The 13,510-nt window shown below is 39.0% G+C and overlaps 1 protein-coding gene across 3 annotated transcripts in view; it reads left to right on the top strand.

The window, feature by feature from the left end:
* CABCOCO1 (ciliary associated calcium binding coiled-coil 1) overlaps nucleotides 1–6,496 on the top strand; it is a 64,560-nt gene extending 58,064 nt beyond the window's left edge. For all 3 annotated transcript variants that reach the window (XM_073353419.1, XM_073353420.1, XM_073353421.1), the window contains 3 exons: nucleotides 2,014–2,136; nucleotides 2,579–2,719; nucleotides 5,511–6,496. In XM_073353419.1, coding sequence (XP_073209520.1) covers nucleotides 2,014–2,136; nucleotides 2,579–2,719; nucleotides 5,511–5,579 — 333 coding nt within the window. In that variant the 3' untranslated portion in view covers nucleotides 5,580–6,496. The remainder of the gene's footprint in view (nucleotides 1–2,013; nucleotides 2,137–2,578; nucleotides 2,720–5,510) is intronic.
* Nucleotides 6,497–13,510: the final 7,014 nt, after the last annotated feature.

Genomic DNA, 13,510 nt, shown 5'->3' on the forward strand with positions numbered 1-13,510 from the left:
TATCACATCTTCCCTTGTCCCCAGCTGATCAAGACACCCTCTGCACTGGTGGGGCCAGCCCAGGATTCCTCCAATATGGGGGAATCCTCATCAGCCACTTTAAGGGTGGTTTAAGATTCCTTTGCACCACTGGACTTATAGCAGTCGGTGAAGATCTGACTCATTTCTGTGGCAAGTGCAACACCGTATTAGCACAAATAGATTGCATAATCCCTTAACATAATATTTTGTCAGCTTTTCCCCCATCAAACTGTTTCTCACAGGTCAAGAATTAGTGATTTAAGAAGATATTTTGAACAACACAATTTTGTCATGAGTAAATAAGTCTGAAAATAAAAAAAAACTTCAGAATTTTTCAATAAGCAGCACAAATATTTTAATATAGATCAGTGTAATTTGTCTTAAATCTATTCACAGACTTCAGAAAGTTATAAGTTTCTTTTAGGGAAATTGTAACTGTTTATAAGCAGAAGTATAATACTGACCCTGTCTCCTTCTGTGTTTTTAAATAGATTTTACTACAGAACCATTTCTGGTGTTAAACATGAGGCTTTGTTCTAAGGAAATACAAAGACTTAATTGTAGTTTTTAAAGGAAAGTATTACATTAGAAGGATTCATTTAAATGCAGTCATTGGCTCTGTGCTTTCACCACAATTCATTCATTCTAATTTTCCTCTGGACTTATTAAGAATGCAACATATAAGAAGGGACAATTCATAATGGCCCTTTCACTGCATTTTGGCTTCGAAGTATAGTGCTGCTCATAAACCTGTTATTACTAAACAAGATATTTCATAGTCTACCTTGCCACGTCAGGCACTTTTTAATATCTTTTGTTTGAATTTGTTACTGTTATGGTTTATAAAAGAAACTAGTTGTGTTGTAATTTAGTTATAATCTGATAATTCAAGGGTGTTATAAGACTCAGAACAGAAAAGGAGGGAAGAGTCCCTGGGGTCAGGAAGAAATTTTCCCCCAGATCAGACTGGCAGTGACCCTTGGGGGGGTTCACCTTTATCTGCAGCATGTGGTTGCAGGTCATTTGCCAGGATTATCTGGGTATATCTCTCTTAATCATTTCTCTCCCATTGCAGGGGCCTCAAGCACTGGTGCAATTCGGTCCCTCTTATTCTTTGTCTATACCACGTAATAATTTAGTCTCCTGTGAGTCTCATTTACTTTGGTCTCATTTTGGTTGTTGGGTTTAAATGGGCAGGTGTTGGATGGTGTTGGTGGCCTGTGATATATAGGAGGTCATGAGCTTTTGGTCCCTCCATGCCTTTAACTATGACTCTATTTAAAGGGAAACTGTAAGGTAAAACACCCCAAATAAACAAATTAACAAAAACAAAAACCTTATCTATGTTTCAAAAAACACATTCAATGATTAAATCTGAATTTATTTTAAAAAGCTAATTTAGTTTTTATTATTTATACTGGTTTCTTTTACTCTCTGATTTAGAAGCAATAGTTAGATAATCACTTATGAACAGTATTAAATTATAGTAATATACTTGAAGATTATTACATCATATAATCTTGGGGCCTGACTTGGCACTGTGTAACCCTAGTATAAGTCCTTTAGAATTATTAAAATAATGCAGTGATGAACTGGGACTTTTGACTCTAAGATACAACAAACATTCTTATTCAGGAGTGACAAATTTATATTTTATAATAATCCTCAAGGTATGTCCAACACTTTAGTTTCCAAACTTCATTATCCATGTGGATATGGAACTGCAGTGCTATGGAACCTATGGAAATCAACAGCTCTTTCCAGGTAAATTGTTCAGTTTTAAATGAGGGCCCCTGGAAGCACATGTCAGAAAGTAAACAGTGATCTGTAATAGTTGTCAGTAGGCTTTCCAATATCAAGCACTTGGATGGTAACAAAAACGTACTATGTTTGTTGTGAGACAAGCATTTTGTTTCCTTTCAAAAAGTCTTCACAAAGCTGTAAGCAAGAATTAAATCCAATATTACAATGAGGTTTTTTTAATCCAAACAGAATGTGGTTGAACTTGTCAAACCAATGGATACACTTTTCCCTGCTCCGCTCGAAGAAGGTATATCTTACGATATGTATTCATCATTTATTGTGTTACCCCCAGAATCAGAGGTGGAAACTGAGGTAAGGGTTTCTTTTTTCTTCTTTTCTACTATGAGCCACCCTCCCCCCCACACACACGTTTTCCCATAGGAGCACAGTGAAAGTCACCAGTTTGATTCCTCTGTCCATCTTATGCTACCAGGGTATAATGTGCACTCAGTTTTAAGACTGAATGAAGTTGCTGTTGTTGCATTAATTGGTCAGCAAGGGAGCATGTATGTCATGTTTTCAGTCAGCCTCTCCCACCATTCCTCAGGAAACAATCACAATGTCTCAGCAGTGTGCCTTCTTTGTATTGGCCAATGAAAAGAACTCTGAAGATCTCTCCCAAATTAGAATCTCTCACATGCCAGCAAAGCACATTACTGTTGTGCCTTTGGGCTGGCAACACTTTGATATTGTATATAATAGTGGAATGTTCGAACTGAAACATTTCTCGTGGCATTTACTTTTAATTTATTAGGAAATCGATCAAGAATGTCATCCCGAAGGGCTCCAACCAGAAACAGGATCCTTGGATATAGATCCTATGGCTGGGTTCACTATTGAAGATGTTAAGTCAGTATTGGGTCAGATCACAAATGAAATTATTGGCAGCCTTCAGGTACTATTTTAGAAATATGTTCACTAATTCTAACTGTAGTTAATTAACTAATTAATGACTGTAAACTGTACCCACACTATGCTGACAAACAACACATTCATCTGCTGTAGGAATGTGGTTTAACAGGTATACATAACTTGCAAATTAGTCACCTCACATGTAATAAGAGCCAAAAATAGATTCAGTAACATATAAACACATCTTCACAATTGCTGTGTTATTTAGAAAGTATGGGCTAAATCCTGCTCTCTTTCATATCAATGGAAAAATTCCTTTTCAGTAGTGTAGGATCTGATGCAGTGAGAGAACACATGCCATATTGAATATGCTCAATATGAATTTTCAGAAACATGCAACCTTTGAAACGTATACACACACTCAATTATTATGTAGGTTCTGTATTATAAACATATGTAAGCCTAGTCTATACTTTAGTTTCTTTGTATGTAGTTACATAAGAGTTGCCCCAATGGAATAGACTATTTGACCATCTCATATTGCATCCTGCTCCATCAAGCATCTGAACATACTGAAGAGAAACAGCCAAACCTTGTTCAATATCCATTATTATTGTCTTCATTGCACCTATCACTCTGTATTAGCTGTTGTAAACAGAACATGCCATTAAAATCTTATATGGTGCAAATTTGCTCACAGTGATATACGTATTTGAATGAGAAAGTTTATTACTAACAATATCACATTATCTGAAAATTGTTTGATATTGAGAAACTGTAGTTGTACGGATTATGCATGAATGGGAAACATCAGCTGGAAAATTGACACCAGTGCAATGCCTTCCAGGTTTGATTCCGTATTCCCATTCAACTTGTCATTAGAAATAGGTGAAAAAGTCTGAGCCTGAATTGTGAATTTCCTATACATGCAAATAGAACCTGCATCTTTTCTAAGAAATTAAATACATATTTTTCTCTTGACCTTGCAGACCTTACCTTGGCAAAACTCCCAGTGAAGTCACTGAGAGTTTTGCATGAAAAAGAACTGCAGAATCAAGTGAGAAATGCATTTTTTCCATCTATTAAGCTCTGGTTACCTACCCAGAGAATAATATCCTCTTTATTATAGTAACTGTCCTCCACAGTCTCTTCTGCAACTGATTCCTCAGCTCTTTAACACCCTCCTCCCCCAGTTGCTCTTATCATTCGATTCTGTCTGATCCATATTCAAAATCCTTCCACTACATTCTTAGACATTGAACTGTGATCTTATACTCTGCATTGTTTCTCCAATGGATGTAATACATCCTCTGGTGCTGGTTGAATCAAGGAAATACCATTAAGTGTCGGATCACAGTGCTGGCTCAAAGTAGGTGTGACGGTAATGGTAGTGGACTGAAGCAGGAGCTGCCACTGGGACAGCTGATTTTCATTAAAGACATTTATCAGAGAAGGATATAAGAATGGGAACAGAAGGGCAGCTAGGCTGTGAGTGAGAGAATTAACTTGGAGATTCAGTTCTCCTCAGGAAAGTGATTAAGTATGCACCTAGAAGACCCAGATCAATGGGATATGGACTTGTTCGTTTATACTTGACAGTGGTCCAAACATAGTGAACAAGGTAGATAAGATAAGATCTGAGTTTAGTTCAAATAAGATCTGGATAAAGTTCAAATAAGAATTCAGATTTTTTGGTGCTTTATCCAAACTTTTCAGAATTTCAGAATATTTTGAGATTTGGCCATCACTGCTTGGTATGTTGGAGTATGGCAATAATAGGGATTTTAAGGTTAAAAGCCTAAAGTTTAACTGAAAAGGTAACCTACTACAAACTTTCTTAGATGGAATTCAGCACTTGATTTTAAGGACCAATATTTCTACTGGTATAAATTACATAGCTCTATTGAAATGAATATGAAGTTAATAGAGAATTTGGCCCTAAATCTATGATCATTTTGTGTGGAGACAGTGAAGTATATTTTTACCCTCTCCAGACTTCCATAGAAAACTTAAAATACTTGAAAGGACCTTATCTTGTGTTCTTTCCATTTCTGATCTATTTTTGTTATGAAACACTATCTGTTTCCATGGACATATACATCTATGCATACTGAAAAGGTTACATAAATTCCAAGGCCTCTGATATTCATGGAATTAGATCCAGTGTGCCCAGATTTCTACAGGCAGCAGAATTGCAGACAGCTTCATATTATCACTGCCAAAGAATTTGCTAAAATGTGTCTCATCCTATGTACCTTCATTGCAAATATTACATTGGCATTTAAGCACTGAAATGCTTCAGAATTCTGGAGTTCCTATGTATAATATATATTCATTATTATGTATGTGATCAAGACAGACAAGCAACATCTCGTGAACCTTGTTTTTTTATTGTTCATTTCCAATATGCTTTCTAAGTTCCAGTAGTGGGTCAGTAACATGTATTACACTAGAGACCTAATATCTGCAGCAAAAGAAAACACTGCAATAACCAAACCCCAGAGCAATTTTTCTGATTTGGTGGTTAGTGGTGAAATCTGTCTGAGAATACAGACAAATTAGCCTATCTCCTAATTTAAGGTTATATGAAAAATGGCTGTCCCAATATCACTTCCTGTTCATGGCAGACCTACTACATTGGGATTGTACACAGTAATATGATAAAGTGTTATCACATAAGTACAGGCTGGAACATCATAATGTCTGCAAAACAGGAAGGTGTGTGCAGGAAAATGTCTGTCTTTAAGGCACTATAATATGTCAAAACCACAAAGACAATGTGCAGCACAAAATAGCTCCATCGTAACCACTTTTTTTTCTGATTGTCTTCACAGACTGAGATAAACGAAAAACTGCAAATGCAGGAAGAGGCTTATTCTGTGAGAATAGACAAATTAAAATAGACCTGAGTAGCTAGACAAGAAGTGGTGCCGAGTTTTAGAGAAATCTACGAAAACAAAAGAACACAGTTGGCATGAATTTAATTATTTTTTTTACAAAGGAAACTTCTGAGCTAATGTTTTTTGAGAAAATATTCATTCAAATTTCACAACTTTACTGTCTCCTAATATCATTTATATTTACTCTATACTTAGTAAGCTAAAAGGATTAGAAGGATATGTAGTTCAAAAATATAAAAGTGAAGTCTACTTCTAAATAGCAGTTTCTGATAAAATTTTAAACTTCTTAGTAATTCCACTCCTTTGTGTTCCTCCTATTGTAAAGTACTTTTAGATCTGATTCTAGCATTCAACCCCCCCCCCACCCCCATCTACAATATTTTCGTAAATTTTCACTGATGGAGATGCATATTGTTGGCTTACAATAGAGAACACCATATGAAGACATTGCGGCTATATTAAGGAGAGAATGTCATTAACATGTAATTATATATTTTTGATCTACAATTATTTTCTTAAATTCAGATTAAATTTTTTGCTGAACTTGTTAAAAACTCGAGTATCATTTAACACTTTCTGTCCACCATATTGAAATTACATAAACATAGGACTGTATCCTACACTTCTTTCTCAGACATAGCTGCTTCTGACTTCAATAGGAGTTTTGTTTGGAAATTCGTAACACTTTATTCTGACTGTATTTGTTACTTCAATATATATTAGCGTTGTTCCATATTTAGCACATATTGTATAAATGTTGGTTAGCCCAAAATGAAACCTAACTGTGTAATATGTTCTAGAACTGTTAAACCCATTCATTTTTATATTACAGAGCTCTGACTCTTTGAAAGCACTTGGTTAAATATGAATCATGCTTCTAAGGTTAGGCTAAATAGTAAATGGAATATTTGAAAACATTTTAAGCAGTAAAATTACATATTTGTTTCTCATAACATGTTAAAGAAATTATTTCGATTCCATCCACATTTTATGATGGTGAAAATACACATTAATGAAAAACCTGTCTAAACCTGATTAGGAAAGAAAATGAGTTACCTAAAGAGTCTTGTTTGCCACTCTTTCACTTGCATGGGCATATACTTGGTGTGTACAGAACTGAGACTAAAACCAGAAGGGGGCAGTGGCTGCACATCATGCATCAAAAGTAATTTAAAAAATAAATAACATCCAGTAGCACATCTGGGTGGGAATGGGCTGTGAATGTGTACTTGAGACAATATTTCAGATGTGGACATCATGACCTTGTATAGCAACTGTTTAAAATTTTGCATGAGCAGAATATTTTTAGTCCGGAAAAGGTTAGCTTTCTGACAACTCATAATGGTTGATTTATGCTAATGTTTCTGATTTTGTCACTTTTGGTCTCTGTTCATATAGCATTGGTCAGCAAACTCCTGAGGGCTCACATCCAGCTATAAAAGCCAACAGTTTCTAGTTTGAGCACACAAATAGATCACAAGGAGTTGTGTATGAAAGTTACCCCCAAAATTACCCCCCAAAAATACCTTCTGCTGGCCCAGGTCAGCTGACTCAGGCTCGCAGGACTCAGGCTGCAGAACTATAAACCTGTGGCATAGACTTCAGGCTCAGGCTGGAGCCTGAGCTCTGGGACCCAGTGAGGAGGGAGGGTCCCTGAGATCGGGCTTCAGCCCTTAGCCCCGTGAGCTCTAGTCATCTGACACAGCCACAAATGTTTAATAGCTGTGTAGCCAGCTCTGGGAGATTTATAAAGCACTTGGTAGATGAATAATAGTACGATATGAGTGCAAAGTATTGTTACACTGATTTAACATGCAGACTTAGTATATATGTAGAACAGCTGAGGAATCTACTAAAATTCCTAAACTTAGTTCAAATCCCACAGGCCAAACTTGTACAAAAAGTCCAATTGAAGTAAATTAACAGTGCCAATGGCAAAATTCCCATTGACTTAAGTAGGGCCAGGTTTTCATCCCTGGGTTCTGTAAGGAGACACCAGGATGAATGATCTTACATACCATATGATTCTCAAAATGTAAGAACTGATTTAAAATAGGGCTGTCGATTAATTGCAGTTAACTCATGTGATTAACTCAAAAAAATTAATCACGATTAATCTCAGCGTTAAACAATAGAATACCAATTGAAATTTATTAAATATTTTGGATGTTTTTCTAAATTTTCAAATATATTGATTTTAATTACAACACAGAATACAAAGTGTACAGTGCTCACTTTATATTATTTTTATTACAAATGCCTGCACTGTAAAAATGATGAAAGAAATAGTATTTTTCAGTTCACCTCAAAAAGTACTGTAGTGCATTCTCTTTATCATGAAAGTGCAACTTACAAATGTAGATTTTTTTTTGTTACATAACTGCACTTAAAACCAAAACAATGTAAAACTTTGGAGCATACAAGTCCATTCAGTCTGACTTCTTGTGCAGCCAATTGCTCAGACAAACCAGTTTGTTTACATTTTATGGGAGATAATGCTGCCCACTTTTCTTAATTACAATGTCACCTGAAAGTGAGAACAGGCATTCACATGGCACTTTTGTAGCCAGTGTTGCAAGGTATTTATATGCCAGATACACTAGACATTCGTATGCTCCTTCATGCTTCGGCCACCATTGCAGAGGACATGCTTCAATGCTGATGACACTTGTTGAAAAAATAATGCGTTAATTAAATTTGTGACTGAATTCCTTGGGGGAGAATAGTATGTCTCCTGCTATTTTATCAGCATTCTGCCATATATTTCATGTTATAGCAGTCTCGGATGGTGACCCAGCACCCGTTGTTCTAAGAATACTTTCACTGCAGATTTAACAAAATGCAAATAAGTTACCAAAGTGAAATTTCTAAAGATATCTAAAGATATCTAAAGATATCTAAAGATTTCCAAAATCTGAGAGGCATTAGGTGTGGAGCATGCTTTCAGAAGTCTTAAAAGAGCAATACTCTGATGCAAAAACTACAGAACCCAAGCCACCAAAAAAGAAAATCAACCATCTGCTGGTGGCGTCTGACTCAGATGATGAAAATGAACATGCGTCAGTCCGTGCTGCTTTGGATTGTTATCGAGTAGAACCCGTCATCAGCATGGACGCATGTCCTCTGGAATGGTGGTTGAAGCATAAAGGAACATATGAATCTTTAGTGCATCTGGCACGTAAATGTCTTATGACTCTGGCTACAACAGTGCCATGCGAACACCTGTTCAGACTTTCAGGTGACATTGTAAACAAAAAGCGGGCAGCATTATTTCCCAGAAATGTGAACACGCTTGTTTGTCTGAGCGATTGGCTGAACAAGAAGTAGGACTGAGCGGACTTGTAGGCGCTACAGTTTTACATTGTTTTGTTTTTTAATGCTGTTATTTTTAAACATAATTCTACATTTGTAAGTTTAACTTTCATGATAAAGAGATTGCACTCCAGCGCTTGTAATGGGGGAATTGGAAAATACAATTTATTTTGTTTTTTACAGTGAACATATTTGTAATAAAAATAACTATAAAGTGAGCACTGTACACTTTGTATTCTATATTGTAATTGAAATTAATATATGTGAAAATGAAGAAAACATCCAAAAATATTTAAATAAATGGTATTCTATTATTGTTTAACAGTGCAATTAATCACGCGATTACTTTTTTTTAATCGCTTGACAGTCCTAATCTTAAAATGGAAAATAATTTTATGTTTTAAAATGCTAACATGAAATGCAACAGGTCATGCTTAGGATGTGAATGTACTGATATTAATACAATATGTAGGTACAATATGATGAATTATGGTTTCCTGGCTCTTATTGGTAAAAATCAGTCTTACTGTTTTTAAGATCCCTTGTCATACTGCATTCCTGTGTAAGTGTCCGTCTAAAACAGAGGTGAGCCAACTGTGGCCCGCGGGACCATCCTGCCCAGCCCCTGAGCTCCTGGCCCGGGAGGCTAGCCCCCAGCCCCTCCCCCGCTCTTCCCCCCTCCCTCGCAGCCTCAGCTCACTCTGCCGCTGGCCTAATGCTCTGGGCGGCAGGGCTGCAAGCCCAGTCTGACCCGGTGCTCTGTGCTGCATGGCGCGGCTGCCTGTCCTAGTGCAGCCACACCATCAGCCACCAGTGCTCCAGGCAGCACGGTAAGGAAGCAGGGAGCAGGGGGGTTGGATAAAGGGCAGGGGAGTTTGATGGGGGTGTGTGGATAGGGGACAGGGGGGTTGAATGGGGGCAGGAGTCCCGGGGAGGGGGTCAGTCAGGAAGGAGAGGAGGAGTTGGAAGGGGCAGCAGGGGGCAATCAGGGGCAGGGGTTCCAGGGGCAGTCAGGGGACAGGGAGAAGGGTTGGTTGGATGTGGCAGTCAGAAAGGAGAGGGGAGTTGGATGGGTACCCAGGGGGCCATCAGGGAACAGGGGGAGTTGGATGGGGCAGGAGTCCAGGGGAGGCTGTTGGGGCAAGAAGCGGGGTGGGGGCGGTCAGATAGGGGGCAGGGGCCAAGTCATGCCTGGCTGTTTGGGGAGGCACAGCCTCCCCTAACAGGCCCTCCATACAACTTCAGAAACCTGATGCGGCCCTCACGCCAAAAAGTTTGCCCGCCCCTGGTCTAAAAGTAGCTTACATTGTAATTCCTTGTGCAAACAAATGGGACTGTTTTCAACTTTTAGTATACTTAGTCTTTATTATTTATTACTTTTGTTATACTAATAATGGACACAGTGCTTTCCCATGAACATAGTTTAAATTGTTTAACCAGGTTCTTGCCCTGAAGAGCTTTTGATAGAAGTTGGACAGACTCAATATAAAGACAGGAAAAGGTGGGTGAATTTGTCCACGCTGCCAAAAAAAAAAGGGTGTGTTTTTACTGCAGGATAACTTATGTGCCTTAGCTACCCTGCTATAAAATCCTACTGGCAACAAGAAGGCACTTGGGGTTTACTGCAAGGTAGCTAGGTGAGGTCAACCACAGGTAGAGGTGCAGTGTTGACCTCGCCTGGCTACCTTGTGGTATAAACAAGTGCTTATTGCCAGTAGGATTTTACAGCAGGATAGTTCATATGCATTAGTGATCCTGCTGTTTAAAAAAACATCTGTTCTGCAGTGATGACATAGCCTTCGTGTGGGAAGACATGGAAGGTTAAGCAAACATGGAAGATTAAGCAAGGAGCAATTTGAAGGAGAGAGAGATTGAGCTTAGAAAAGGTGGAGTGGGAGAAGGAGACAAAGAGAGAATGGTTTCTTTCATCTATTAATATCTTGATCAGCTTCTCTCATTGAATCATCCTTCTGTCCCTCTGCACCAAGACTGCACTTGAATTTGGAACACATCAAATAATTAGGTGTCCTCTTTAAAATTGTTGGCTACCTTTTCAGAATAGTTACTTATAAGCCACTTTTCACAGATGTGAAATTAAAATTTCCCCAAATGGACATCAGTGTACCTGCTAAAAATCCACACACCCATTATGCCCACAAAATCAGCATATGTTGATGCAGATAAGCACAGCTGTACAGTTGAGCCCCAAGTTGTATGTGCTATGGCAGGTTTTTCCAAATGCCCCCATACTGCTGACTTTTACCCCAAGTGTAATATATTATTTTCATTGCACAGGGCTTGGGAGGAGGGTGGGGGTTGTGCACAGGTTGTACTAATTGTGTAATGGGATTGCCTACAAAGACCCCATAATATATTAGCCATTTGTGTTGTTATTTTCAGAAATTATTAGTCACACTTTCTCAATCTGAAAATCAGCAGGATATGTAGAACTTCGAGTCTCTGTTTCTGCCCGTTTGCCTTTTTAAAGTTACTTGGAATTACACCCAGGAGGGGCCTATGTGATCCTCTCTTTCGTTCCTGTGAGATTTGAGGATACCACTATTTCTGAACCTCCAGTGCTCCTAATGCCACTATTGTTATTCTACCCGCTACGACTGTGATCCTTAGCTGGAGCCCAGAAACACAGAGGGCCGCTCAGGAGAGAGGGTGCAAAGATGGGTTTGGCCCACCTTTGCATTACATTTGTTACTGCCCTGTTCCTGGTTCGGCTATGTGCCTAGCCTGTCCCCGACATAAATTAGAGCTACCTGAAGGGTTCTCATGTCAGTTAAGTGATCATCAACATCAGCAAGGAGTCCGCAATTAGTCCCAGAAAGGGTAGTACAACCTGCACAGTCCCCCTGTACATGGGGCAGCTGAGGCAGCGACTCTCTTTGAGGTAAAATCCCTGTCTAAAACTTCCTTTGGGACAGAGCAGCTCCGTCCTACTCCTTGCTTTGACTAAATCCCTAAATTTGCCCTGGTTTTGAGGAATGAGTGGAGCTCTAATAAAGAACATGAAACATGCAAATGAAACACTTGATGTTTGTAAATGAGCAAAGTCAAAAATGAAAGTTATTTAACTTCTGATTATTTGGTGGTGCCTCTTCAGGTGTTCATTGTATATAGCCAGCTTCAAATTATAGAAGCTGGGTAACCAGACAACACATACGGCAGTTAAAATCAAACTATACTCAGTGAATCATTAAATTTTCCCAATAAATTTATATAGTCCTACTTGAATTCATAATATCCACAATAGGAAGAACAGAATGTGAAATATTTCCAGCGGGCAGACAACTTTGAGGGTAGTATGCTTGTCACACTGTAGAGCAGAGGCCTGTTGTTTGAAAGTTTGCATAATAACTCCATTAAGAATATTTTTGTATTGACGTAAAGCTTTACACCTGCACTGTTGGCTATGACAGCTGATAGTTGTATTTGTTTTACATATGTACACAGTCGATTTAAAAAAAATGTCAGTTGTAACAAACATCCTTTCAAGGTGGAGTGAACGGAGTGCTGAAGCGTAAACAGTCAGATTGTTGGAGACTACAAGGTAAAGTCCTTCCTCCCTGAAAGTTATTTATATAAAGTAAGGAATGTGCAAGTCATACTGGCATGAATGTGGCAATGTCTTGTTTATTGTGGAATTTAATGTAAGCAGGAACAAATCTAAAACCCATACTAGGTGGCTTCAGAGCAAGAGTTACTATAACTTTGCCTTTTGAATCACTTCTTGCTATGTAACGTATAGTCCAGGGAAGACTTAAAAATATATGTATGGACAAATCCTCAGCCCAGGTAGAAGGGCAGATTGGAGGAACAGGAGTTGGAAGGAGGACTCCCAGAGCAGCTATGGAGCTTCTCCTTAAAAGTTATTACAGTTCAGTGGTTGTAGCAGGCTACATGGCTCCTTATATGCCCTTATCCTGTAAGGCCTCCTGGAATTCTGCCAATTCCAAAAGGCGCACACACTTTGTGCTGCAGAACCATGCCAGTTCCATTGTCCCGGGAGCCTCTGGGCTTGAGGAGTACTGTTTTTCTTTTCCCAGCAAGACAGAACCTACACATTTTAAATTCTTCTTTGAGTGGAGGAGGTTTATCTTTTAACTCAATGAGCTTTCGTTTGGGTCACTTACAGTGTTGTGGGGCACCAGTCCAAACCTGCTCTGCCTTGTGGACCCCATGAATTCTGTGCTTCCATGCATCCTTTCTGGAACATTTAATTAAGCATTGGCAGGCTTAATTTCTCCTAAATTAAGCTGTCTGCTGTTGTCCACTCCCAGTTTCTGGCAGTTAAAGGCTTAGGACACCCGGGGCGCATCTGCACTTAAAATGTTACATCAGTGCAGCTATACCAATGTAGCTGCACCACTGTAGCACCTTAATGAGGACAGTGTACCAGCAGTTCTCAAATTGTGGGTCAGGAACCCAAAGTGGGTCACAACCCCATTTTAATGGGGTCGCCAGTGCTGGCTTAGACTTGCTGGGGCCCGGGCCAAAGCGAAAACCCGAGTCCCAGCACCTAGGGCCGAAGCCGAAGCCCAAGCCCCACTGCTTGAGGCCAAAGTCAAAGCCTGAGGGCTTCATCCCTGGGCAGTGGGGTTCAGGTTGCAGGT

Source organism: Lepidochelys kempii, chromosome 7, assembly GCF_965140265.1.
Source record: "Lepidochelys kempii isolate rLepKem1 chromosome 7, rLepKem1.hap2, whole genome shotgun sequence".
Lineage (NCBI taxonomy): Eukaryota > Metazoa > Chordata > Testudines > Cheloniidae > Lepidochelys > Lepidochelys kempii.